The 13,206-nt window shown below is 37.2% G+C and overlaps 1 protein-coding gene and 1 pseudogene across 1 annotated transcript in view; one reads left to right on the forward strand and one right to left on the reverse strand.

The window, feature by feature from the left end:
* Positions 1-12,750, forward strand: part of Tmprss12 (transmembrane serine protease 12) — a 38,875-nt gene extending 26,125 nt beyond the window's left edge. The window contains 5 exon segments of the mRNA XM_087199972.1: positions 658-755; positions 758-922; positions 5,106-5,172; positions 5,174-5,246; positions 12,276-12,750. Coding sequence (XP_087056098.1) covers positions 658-755; positions 758-922; positions 5,106-5,172; positions 5,174-5,246; positions 12,276-12,527 — 655 coding nt within the window. The 3' untranslated portion in view covers positions 12,528-12,750.
* LOC147821525 (ribosome production factor 2 homolog pseudogene) lies at positions 4,912-8,907 on the reverse strand (annotated as a pseudogene).
* Positions 12,751-13,206: the final 456 nt, after the last annotated feature.

Here is a 13,206-nt window from a genome sequence, read left to right on the forward strand (position 1 = left end):
TCCATCCCTCTCTATTTACAAAGACTTTGTTTCCATTTTTTCATTTTCTCATATTAATTCCATTCCCTTCTTTCCTTTCCCCTACCCCTCCCACTACCCCCTCCCCTTTGCCCCTTTTCTTCCTATTTCACATTATCTATTATACCTTTTAGTCCTTACACTTTCAGTTTCTCACACTGGAGAAACTTCAGTGTTTACACGTGTGTCCTATTTATTTCACTTAAGAGGATGGCCTCAATATGCATCCATTTGGCAGTAAATGTCTCTAATTTCTCATTTTTTTATTGCTAAGTAGTATTCCATTTTATAAAAAAACACATCTTCTTTATCCAGTTTCCAGTTGATGGGCACTTGGGCTGTTTCCAAGCTTTAGCTATTACAAACTGGGCTACTATGAACATGGGTGCACATATATCGCTGTGGTATGATTCTTTTAATTCTTTGGGGAAGATACCCAGCAGGGGAATAGATGGGTCAGATGGGACTTCCAGTCCTAGTTCTTTGAGGTATCTCTATACTGATTTCCACAGTGCTGTTTTATACTTTGTCACATGAAAATAGAATTTAAAAATTAATCTAACATGATAAAAACAAAAGCTAGTGGGCGATTCAGAATAGTTAAATAAATACGTCTAAATTAAGAATACTTTCTTTCAGAGATCCTTTAAAGTGGAGAGCGGTGATTGGAACCAATAATCTACACAGGAAGCATTCACGTACCAAGAAGATAAAAATTAAAGCAATCATTGTCCATTCAGGCTTAAGGACACTTATGTAAATGATATTGCACTTTTCCATTTAAAAAAAGCCGTGAAGTATAATGACTATATTCAGCCTGTCTGTCTACCTTTTGATGTTTTCCAAGAACTGGATGAAAACACAAAGTGTTTTATAAGTGGCTGGGGAAGAACAAAAGAAGAAGGTAATTATAGCCTGAATTTTATTGATACACATATTCCTACTTATTGGCAAAGGAGGATCAATGCTTTTACATACAAATATTCTTTTATATATATCTATTTAAAACTTTTAAATTTTTATTTTTTTGCTGTGCCAGGGGCTGAGTCTGGTGCTTTTTGCATGCAACGCAAACACTAAACAACTGAGCTGCATTCCCAGCCCCGTTTTATGTGTTTATTACTTCTGTTGTGATTGTGAAATACAGATCTTCATAAACTAACAAAAAGGAAATTTTTTGGTCTGTATTTCCTCCTTATGTGAGGGAGAGAAACTCTCTCCCAAAGCAGATGCATACAGAGACTTTATCTGGTTATGTTCGCCAAGATAAGCAGACTTGTAGACAGTTGAAGACAGAGTGATATTTCCCAAAGTTTCATTGTCTGTGAATCAGCTGCTGAATCAGCTCTGCAGTTTTTGCTGAGGTGGCCACACCTAAAATCTTAGCTCCTCAGGAGGCTGAGGCAGGAGGATCTCACATTTGAGTCCAGCCTGGATCTCTTAATCAGACCCAATCTCAGAATTAAAAAATAAGAACAGCTGGGTGCATAGCTTGGGACCCCAGGCTCAGGCTGTGAGGATTCTCATTTCCTTTTTATTTTTCTTTCTTTCTCTATTTAGTATCACAAAGGTTGACTGCCATGTATTTTCTTCAGTCCACAGAGGCACTAAGTGTTGATTCTGAACCAATGGGAGTAATAAAAACAGAACACGCAGTCTCTACCTTTAGTAATATTGACAGGTACCTCTGGGAACATTTGGAAGTTTTAGGCTCTATTTTAAGTATATACTTTACTGTAGATTAAAGTACAACTTTATTGTAGAACTCCCAATATTCCTATTGGGATTCAATGTAATTATGTAGTGTTTCATTTAATAGATTAGGAATTAAAGATCTTAGATGTTAAGAAGTGGGGAGCTGGCCAGGTATGTAGATGCACGCCTATAATCCCAGTGCTCTGGGAGGCTGAGGCAGGAGGATTGCAAGTTCAAGCCCAGTCTGGATAACTTAGGGAGATTTTGCCTTAAAAAAAAAAGAGAAAGTGAGGACTCAAATCCAAGTCTTTGCGATTCTAAAGCCTGAATATTTAACCATTACATCAAACTGTACTTGAGGGAATCATAGTCCAGTTAGGAAAATGTGAGATCAAGTACTGAGATTTTTTTCCCCACTTTTTAATATTTGTCAACTGTTTACAGACAGAATAGAAGTAAATGTACTAAACATATGTGGCTTATTATTTTTCTTTTTCCCATCTGTGGACACTTTCAAGAAAGATAAGGGAAAACAATACGGTGTAGGGAAAAGAGCATGGGCTTTAGAATCACAGACCTGTCTGAAGCCCAGCCCTGCCATATTCCAGCTAAATGATCATGGACATGTATGTTATTGAGTTTTGTTTATTTATTCATTTATTTATTTTTTTGGTACCGGGGATCAAACTCGGGTCCTTGCTGTTATTGAGTTTTACATGGAAGCAATTATCATTTATTCAGGGCTAGGGACTTAATAAAACATTAAACAAATATTTTAAATATATTATCTTATTTAATGTACTCCATTTAATATCTCATTATTAATAATACTATGAAAAATACAACATGAGGGCCAGGGATTTAGCTCAGTGGTTCTGCCCCCCGCCTTGCAAGTGCAAGGTCCTGAGTTCAATCCCCGGTACAAAAAAACCCCAACAAACAACCCTCCCCCCCAAAACAATAACAACATGAATGGGTAAAATGAAGCTTAAGGAGGTTAAATTAATTTCCAAAATTATACAGCTGACAGATTCAAAATTCAAACCCAGGCCTAACTGTCTCAAAACTCATGTGTTTTTACTATACTGTATCATCTTTCACAGTGTCATATAGTTTCATGATCTGTAAAATGAGAATAATATCCACATAAGGGTAAAAGAATTGAATCAATAGTTTTCTTTTTCAAAAATAAAACACCAGAATTCAGGTCAAAATGAGTTTTACCAGAATTATCAGAGACAGATTATTTAAATCTTTTTTTTGTTGTTTTTTTTGGGACCAGGGATCAAACTCTGAACCTTGAGCTTGAGAGGCAGAGGAGGTACCACTGAGCTAAATCCCCAGCCCCTGTTTGGTTTTTGACACAGGGTCTCACTATGTAGTTCAGGCTGGCCTTGAACTCACTATGTATCCCAGGTTGGCCTCAAACTTGGCGATCCTCTTGCCTCAGCATTTTTTTGTTTTTTTGTTTTTTTGTTTTTGGTACCTGGGATCGAACTTGGGTCCTTGCGCTTGCGCAGCAGGTGGCGAAACCACTGAGCTAAATCCCCGGCCCTTGCCTCAGCCTTCTGAGGCTGGGATTATAGGTAGGCACCACCATGCCTGCAGATTAAAAAAAAAAAAAATTTTTTTGTTTTTGTTTTTTGAGACAGGGCCTGTGCAGCCCAGGATGGCCTTGAACTCACAGCAATCCTTGTGCCTCAGCCTCACAATTGCTGGGCCTATAGGCATGAGCCACCATCCTCAGCCAAGATTTAAATCTTATACTTCCAAATAATCCAAAAAAGAGGGAACACAATGAAGCATGTGACAACAATAACCTCCATGTCAAAATCAAGTAACCACAGTATAAGAAAGGTCCATGGAGGAACTCCAAAAATATCAGGATACTGAATCGGTCAAGTATATGATGAATACAAATTACAACCAAGTGACGTTTATCTCAAGTACCCAAGGGTAGCTTAAGGGTAGTTTAGAAGTCTCTTAATGTAATTCACAAACTGCTTCACTGAAAGGTAAAATATTATCTCAATAGATGCAGAAGTGTTGTTAAAAATTCTTGAATTTAGATGCAAAAGGAAACTTCCTTAAATTGACTAAGGTTATCTAACTCCAAACTCTAGCAAACATCATTATTCCCTTTAAAATCAGAAACAATTACCCCATAATTACTACTTTTATTCAATTTTGTAAAGTACCAGCAAGCACAACAGTACTAGAAAAAAAGATTTAAAAAGGACACACAAGAAAGGAAATAAAACATTTATTAGTCACAGATTACATGACTGTTTACACTAAAACACAATCTAAAATCCATTGGAATTGAGTAAAGTAACCAGAAGTAGGACCAATGTACAGAACATCCATTTCATATGGGATGAGATGGTGCACACTGTGATTCCAGCACTCAGGAGGCTGAGCCAGAAGAATCCAGAGCGCAAGACCAGCAAGGGCCACATTTAGTGAACTGTATCAAAAATAGAAAGACCTGAGGTTCTAGTTCAGTTGTAGTGCACTTGCCCAGCATGTGCAGGCTCTGGGTGGAATTCCCAGTACTGAAAAAAATAAATCTATTTTATACTAGTGTAGAGCCATTAGCAAAAATAAGAAAATCTAATTTTAAAAGTTAGCAGAGGCCACACCCACAAGGAGAATATAATCGAAAAGTTGGATGATGACAAACACTAAGGAGGATGTGAAGAAACTGGAATCCTCATTCATTGCTGGTGGGAATATAAATTGGTACAGCTGCTTTGAAACATGATTTGGAAGTTCCTCAAAAAGCAGTTCAACTTCTAGGTATAAATGCAAGAGAAGGGAAGACTATAGCCATACAAAAGCCTGTACAAAAATGTTCATAGCAGCAGCATCTGTAATAGCCAAAAACTAGAAACCACCTGGCACATGGATAAACAACATATGATTTATTTATATAATGGAATGCTAAGCTATAAAAAGGAATAAAATATCAATGCTTGCCTAACATTATGCTAAGCAAAGCTGGACATAAAGGACCATATATTGTCTGGTTCCATTTATAGGATGAAATGTTCCAAATACGGGAATCTAAGAGACAGAAAGTAGATTAGTGGTTAATAGCTGGGGAAGTGGGCAGTTACTATATGATAGAGATAAATAAAATATTACATAATTGTTAATCAGTCACATTGGGATGAAAACCCACTAACCCCCCCCCCTCTTTTTTTGAGACAGAGTCACACTGTGTAGCCCAGGCTGGCCTCAAACTCCCGGTGACCTCCTGCCTTAGCCTCCCAAATGCTGGGATTACAGGTGAGTCCCACCACGCCTGGTATAAGCATCAGCATTTCAAATCACTGTAAAAACGCCTGCTCTCTAAAATATTCTAGTGGGTTTTTTGTTGTTGTTAACAGGTGATGGCACACACATATTACAAGAGGCAGAAGGGCACCACATTTCTCGGAAATTTTGTGACTCAGACAAGTTATGCAGGAGTGATTCCTAACACCTCATTCTGTGCAGGTGATGAAAATGGAGACTTCGATACTTGCAGGGTAAGACCGAGTAATTTTCCCTAAAGATTTTTTTTAAAAGTTTATTTCATTGTGATTTTTGATTTGTATTTTGCCTTTTTTTTTTTTTTTTGGTACCGGGGATCGAACCCTAAAGATATATTCTAAAGCCAGAAGAGAACTTGAAGAACTTTGATTACTTTCTGATGATCTTAGTTATCAGGACTAAATATACTAAATTTTTTTTTTCCTCTAACTGCTAAACAATCCAACTCTTTGTTCCTGGTTCTTTGATTTTTACCTTCATCAGGGTCAAACTTAGGCATAACTTCCCTTGAATCTTTCTTTCCTTCTTTTATTTAAATAATCTTTAAGATATAATGCACTTATTTACAGTATAGAATTCAAGTTTTTAGTATATTTATGAACTTGTGCAGCAATCTAACTTTAGGACATTTTCACCTCAAATAGAAGCCCATACCTGTTAGGGATCACTCCTCATTTTCCTCCCACCTACCCCTAGCCCACCACTAATCTCTGTGGAATTGTATATTCCGAACGCTTACTATTCTGGACATTTCTGGAATAATTCAATATGTGGTCTTTCATAACTGGCTTCTTTCCCTTAGTAAGCTTTCAAGGTTCATCTGTGTCATAGAATGCATGAGTACTTTATTCATTTTACTACGATTACATCATTGTGTAAATAAGTCACATTTTATTCATCAACTCAGTTGATGGTCATTTGGGCTGTTTTCATTGTGTATCTATCATAAATAACATTGCTATGACTTTTTTTTTTTTGGTACCAGGGATTGAACTCAGGACTCGCGCTTGTGAGGCAGGCGGTGGAACCACTGAGCTAAATCCCCAGCCCTTGTTTGTTTCTGTGTGTCAATGTCTTCATTTCTGAGAAATTCCACCTCAGAATGGAATTATCAAGTCGGTGTTGAACAGTTTCATGAACTGCCAAACTGTACTCCAGAGTGGGGACACCATCTTCTAGCCCACAAGCAATATTTGAGGGCTCCAGTTTCTCCTCATCTTTGTTGGTATTGGCTATCATTGTCTTTTGGATTACAGCCATCTTTGTGTATGTGAAGTGGTGCCTCACTGTGATTTTATTTGTATTCTCTAATGACTAATGATGAATGTCTTTGTATGTACTATTAGCTGGTTGCATATCTTCCTGAATGTCTCTTTGGATCCTTTCCCCATTTTAAGATTATCTTTTTATCATTGAGATATAAACATTTTTGTAAATTTATTCTGGATACATGTCCCTTACTAGATATATGTTGTGCAAGTATTTTCTCTTATTTTGTAGAATGTCTTTGCACTTTTCTGATGTTATTTGTAGTATACAAGTTTTAAATTTAAGGAAATTCAACTTTTTTTTTTTTGTCTCTTGAGGTTATCTTTTCTTTGCTCCCATGCTGGAGAATGAACCCAGGGCTTCACACATGCTAAGCAAGCACTCTATCACTGAGGTACATCCTAGCCACTCCTGTGGTTTTTGACTCTATCCTTCCTTTATTTACCAGGACCAGGTCTATCAGCCTTTCAAGTTCGAGGGTACTACATGCTGTCATCTTTTCCTACTCATTATTTCTGCAGTCTCAGGTTTATCTTTCCTGTGTCCTTTGCCTTAAAAATCTAGATGAGTAAAATAGTAAAGAATACAATCTAATTTTGAATTTCTAGGCAAAATATCTTTACTATCAAAAAATAATTATTCAACATCTGCCTTTCACAGAGAACGGTGAACACTCAGGAACACTCCTTAGCCTTTAGGGACTGACAGTTACCCTGGTGTCTTTGTTGCTTTGAAGGCATTAACAATCCCTAGGAACAGTTTTGGGTGCATCCTATTAAACTATGAAGGAGACTTATTTATAATACTAGAGTCTTCCCAATTTATTCTCATTTTTCTGCACTAGCCAATGTCAACACTTAAAAAGATGACATCTTTTGCAAGACACTAATTTGCTTATCTCCTCTAGCTAGTAAATCTTGTGTACACACATTTGGAAGAATCCTTCATACATCTTAAAATTATGCCTTTCACATAGTGTTGAGAAATATTCTAATGAGCAGTTTTTACAATATTTTGCACACTTAAATTATATTTCTTCTGAGTAACTGTATTTTAAAAATCCAAGCAGTTTCATTTATAGTATTCTCATTCAAAAGTGCAGATGAATTTATGTACTAGTTGTATGGTTCTCCCAATACCTGGGCACATTCAATACCTCCTAAATTGGAATATTAAACTAAAAATATATTGATCACTCCCCACATGGTGTTAATGTGTTAAGAGGGCCCATTACAAGTTGTATGCCCTGGGTGCCTTTCTACTGCCACATTAAATCCTGTACTTCCTTTTCCACATGTCAATCTTTTTTTTTTTTTTTTTTTTTAAAGAAATTGAATTGTATTGAAGCTCAATGATTCCCATAGTAAATAGATTACAATAAAACTCTAGTTGTTGGCTAAGTTCCATTAATCTTTAAAAATTCTCTTTGACTTTTTCTCCTGGTCTTCTGTTATCCTCTCTGCAGGTCACTTCTTCAATCCCTTCATTTTCCTTGTTTGTAGTTTGCTTAGGTCTTGTTTCTGCATATGAATCCTTCCATAAGTTGTACCAACAGTATCATGGGACATCTTTTTCTTCTTCCTTGGCTTGAGAGCTTTTGGCATTTTCATAGATAACTTATAAAGGTCATCTGAGGCCAGGCGTGTCCTCCTCAGAACCAGATCCAATGAAGGTCCCATCTCTTCTAACTCAATCCGTGGTGTTCTGCAACCAGATTTCTTCAACAGCAACTTATAGCTTCAAAAGTAAACCTTCCCCTTCAGAGCAGTGAAGTGCAGAACATACTCTAACCCAGCCAGGCAGATGTTTGCTACTGTGGGGCCTCTGAAGAAATCTGCCTGGCAAACACAAGGTCCTGAGTTCAATTGCAATAAGACGACTTTTTAGTCTTCTGTAGTGTCAAAATCATCACCAGCAAATATTAACATGGGTTTTGTTCCCTCAGGACATTTACTGTTCTTAATATCTTTTAGAGACACAAATTTCTCAATACCTAATTCAACCATATCCAGCACATGGTAGTCATACATATAACCTATTACTAGGTTATTGGGCCCCTTATTATGGGATCCAAACATGAATAAAGAACAGTCTGACTTCTTTGAAAAGAACTCTTGTGATGTCTGATCCTCAAATGGTCTTGAAATATTTTTCTTTTTATACGGAACTCCATATGGTTTTTTCAGTGCATACATGTCTTTCAGTACTTGTGTCACTGTTGCATTTGCATTTCCCCCTTTGATCAGGATAGCATTTTTATTATTTTCACTAAGTTCCGGTTCTCTCTTCTCAAGGCATCTCTTGGCCCTTTTTGTTTTGGGCTTTATAACTTGGTCCAAGGCGTCCATTGCTACCACCTCCTCCACATGTCAATCTTTTATTTTCTCTGCAAGTCATTCTTTTGTTTTGGTTTTTTTTTTTTTTTTTTGCTTAAATTCTTTTATCGGTATATTTTAGGTATACAATATGTTTACATTTATCACTGGGTGCTTGTACCTGTACATGATGTATCTTGGTTATTTTTTCCCCATTCTCTGTGCTCCCTTCCTATTTACAAAGACTTTGTTTCCATTTTTCCTTTTCTCATAATTTTTCCTTTCCCCTTCCCCTCCCACTTCCCCTACCCTTTTGGACCTTTTATTTCAAATTATCAATTATTCATTTAAATTATTTTTATCCTTATTTACACTTTCAGTTTCTCACACTAGAGAAACTAGTCGGTATTTACACGTGTATCCTATTTATTTTACTTAAGAGTATCGCCTCAATGTGCATCCATTTAGCAATAAGTGTCTCTAATTTCTCATTTCTGATGGCTGAGTAGTACTCCATTTTATTAAAAAAACACATTTTCTTTATCCAGTCTCCAGTTGATGGGCATTTGGGCTGTTTCCAAGTTTTAGCTATCACAAAATGTGCTGCTATGAACATGGGTGCACATATATCACTATGGTATGATTCTTTTAATCCTTTTGGGAAGAATTAAAAGCAGGGGAATAGCTGGGTCAAATGGGACCTCTAGTCCTAGTTCTTTGAGGTATCTCCATACCGACTTCTACAGTGGTTGCACCAGTCTGCACTCCTACCAACAATGGAGAAGGGTTCCTTTCTCCCCATACCTCCACCAGAATTTGTTATTGATTTCTTGATAGCAGCCATACTTTCTGGGGTGAGATGGAATCTCAAGTGTTGTTTTCATCTGCATCTCTCAAATGACGAGTGATGTTGAACATTTTTTCATATATTTGTTTGCTGCTTTTACTTGTCTGGGAAATGTCTGCTCATTTCAGATGCCCATTTTTGAATTGGGTCTTTGAATTTGGGGGATCTGATTTTTTTCAGTTCTTTATATATTCTAGATAGTAGTCCTTTGTCTGAGGTACAGCTGCTAAAATTTTTTTCCCACATTGTAGGTTGTCTCTTAGGCTCTGTTCCTGGTTTCTTTTGCTGTGCAGAAGCTTTTTAATAAGATGAGATCCCAGTTGTTGATTCTTTGTGCTAGTTCCTGTGCTGAGGTTTTGTTCATAAAGTCTTTTCCTATGCCAATGTCTTCAAGAGTTCTACCTAACCTATCTTCCAGCAAGTTTAGTGTTTCTGTTTTAATATTTGTATCTTTAATCCACTTCGATCATAGTTTAGTGCATGGTGATAGGTATGGGTTTAGCTTTAATCTTTGGCAGGATGAAATCCAGTTTTTCCAACACCATTTACTAAATAGGTTATCTTTCCTTCAATGATGGTAGTTGGCTTCTTTGTCAAAGATGAGGTGGCTGAGTATGTCTGGAGTTGTTTCTGCATCTTCTAATCTATTCCACTGATCCTCAGGTCTGTTCTTTTGCCAGTACCATGCTGCTTTTAATCACAATAGCTTTGTAGTATAGTTTCAAGTTGGGGATTGTGATACTCTCTGCCATGTCTCTGTTGCTTAGAATTGCTTTTGCTATTCTAGGTCTCTTCTGGTTTTAAATGAATTTTTGGATTGTTTTCTCTAGCTCTGTGAAGTATATTGTTGGAATTTCAATCAGCATTGCATTAAATCTATATAGTAGTTTTGGAAGTATGGCAATTTTCACTATATTGGTTCTTCCTACCCAGGAGCAAGGGATGTCTTTCCATTTTCTTATATTGTCTTTGATCTCTTTTTTCAGAGTGGTGTAGTTCTCACTGTAGAAGCCTTTTGCTTCCTTTGTTAGACTGATTCCTAGATATTTCTTTTTTTTTGGTACTGGAGATCGAACTTGGGACCTGGCACTTGTGAGGCAGGCAGCACAACCCCTGAGCTAAATCCCCGGCCCAATATTTCATTTTTTTGGATGCTATTGTAAAAGGAATTGTTTCTCTAATTTCTCTCTCAGTGAGTTTGTTGTGTCTAAGAAGGCTATTGTTTTCTGAGTGTTGACCTTGTATCCAGCTACTTTACTGAATCTGTCAATTAAATCTAGACGTCTTTAGGCAGAGGTTTTTGGGTCTTCTATGTAAAGTGTCATATTGTCAGCAAATAATGACAGTTTAACGTCTTCCTTTCCTATCATTATTCCTTTTATTTCTTTCTCTTTTCTAATTGCTGTGGCTAATGTTTCCAGAACTATCTTGAACAAGAGTGGTGATAGTGGGTATCTTTATCTTGTTCCTGATTTTAGCGTGAAAGTTTTCAGTTTTTGACCATTTAGTATGATGTTGGCTGTTGGTTTTTCATAGATAGCCTTAATCAGGTTGAGATAAAGACCTTCTATTCCAATTTTTTAAAGGATTTTTATCATGAATTGGTGTTGGATTTTGTCAAATGCTTTTTCTGCATCTATTGAGATGATCGTATGGTTTTTGTCCTTGGCTCTGTTAATATGGTGTATTACATTTATTGATTTACATATGTTGAACCATCCGTGCATCCCTGGGATAAATCTGACTCGGTCAGGGTGTATGATCTTCTTGATGACCCTCTGTATTCTGTTTGCCAGTATCTTGTTGAGGATTTTTGTATCTATGTTCATTAGGGAGATTGGCCTATAGTTCTCTTTTTTGGTTGGATCTTTCCCTGGTTTTGGAATCAAAGTAACACTTGCTTCCAGGAATGAATTTGGATGCCTTGCTTCCCTTTCAATTTCCTTGATGGGTTCAACTCTGCAAGGTTCTACTGCAGGGTCCAGTTGCCCTTCCCCTGAAGATAGTCCAGGTTCTGATGGGAGGTGATGATCCCTCCAACTTACCAAGCACGGTGGTGTGGTGTGCCTTTGTTGCAGAGATTCTCTTCACTTTTCATCAAGGAGTCTGAGAGAGGCCCTCTTTCCGTTGTTTACTTCTGGTCTATCTTCTGGAGCTCAGGACGATGGCTTTTATCCCCCTCTGTGCCTTTGTAGAGTGGAACCAGGTAGTGGCACAGGCAGGAGGCCAGAGGCGCTGTGGGCGGGGGGAGGGGGGCCGGCGGGCTGCCGGTGCCCTTGCGCCTAAGCTGATTGGTTGCCGTGGGCATGGCAAGTGGAGAGGAGTCCTCACCATCCAGCTGGAGGCTGGTGGGCGTGGGATGGGTTGGATGGAATGGGGCTCCAGGTGTCCAGGGACCTCTCTCTCTGCCCACCTGGCTAAGCTGGTCCTTTGTTTTGGTTTTGGCAGTAATGGGGATTGAACCCAGGCCTTCACACTGAGCTACAGCACTTCCCCAGCCAGCCTGTTTTCCTTTCCTTTCCTCACCTTTCTTCTCTTCTTCTCTCCTTTCCTTTCCATTTGAGAGAGAGACTTGCTAAGTTAGTACTCAACTTAGTAAGTACCTCCGCCTCTCAAAGTGCTGGGATAACAGGTAATTACATTATTAAAGTCTAGCTAGCTATTGTCTGAAATTTTTTTTTTATTATTTGAGGTGTACTGAAAATAAATGTTTATATAAAGATAGATTTCATGTAATTAATTTATCTCAGTTCTATTGTGCTTAAGAAATGCTAAAAGTAACTAACTAATACTATTTGGGGACTTTTTGATAGGGTGATAGTGGTGGACCATTAATGTGCTACTTACCAGAACATAAACGTTTTTTTGTAATGGGAATTACCAGTTACGGATTTGGCTGTGGTCGAAGATATTTTCCTGGGGTCTATAGTGGCCCATCGTTCTACCAAAAGTGGCTGACAGATCATTTCTCCCAGGCAAGAGCGAAAGGGATATTTAATATAGATATTTTACTTGGACTGATCCTCATAGCTTTAGGTGCTATCATCTTACTGGCAACAATATAAAGAAATTCTGAAGACTTAAATTTATTTTGTATTGTGTCCTCTTTTATATTATACAAAATGAAAGCCATTTATTCTTTTAGCAATTAATTACTCACGTTAGAGTTCTCACATGAACATTTGCTTGGGGAAAGGGACTGTGACATGAGCTAGACAGTTGTAAATTTGACACCAATCACATCCTTGGTAGAACTTGATGGTTTTATGTTATAATCATAATTTTGTATTTGGAATACTTTACTATGTATAAAATATTCAACTAAATATGTATTGTATGTGTATAAATATCAAATAATAAAGAGTTTACAATTAAAATGAAACTTCTTTGGTTAAATTAATCAAAATTATTTTATTATAGTTTATGATCTACAATTTAAAAAAATTACAATCTTCTTTCTGGTTCTTCAAGACTATTTGGAGAAACAAGTGTTTGCTTATGATTTAAATTCTAGTTAAAGCAATTTATTTAGTGTGAATACTTCATTACCTGTGACAAGACAGAACTATAGTGTAGACATCTCTCTCATTTACTATTTTTATTCAGGCATTTATAAGGTGACTTTTTTCCTTTATTTAAAAAATTATTTATTTATTTTTGGCTTTTGAGACAGGGTCTCACCGTGTAATTCAGGCTAGCCTTGAATTGCACTGATCCTCCTGCCTCATGCTCCTGAGTGCTGGG

The sequence above is a fragment of the Heterocephalus glaber genome, unplaced genomic scaffold (genome assembly GCF_053883595.1).
Source record: "Heterocephalus glaber isolate CG9 unplaced genomic scaffold, H.glaber_assembly_v1.0 deba00001733, whole genome shotgun sequence".
Taxonomy (NCBI): Eukaryota; Metazoa; Chordata; class Mammalia; order Rodentia; family Bathyergidae; genus Heterocephalus; species Heterocephalus glaber.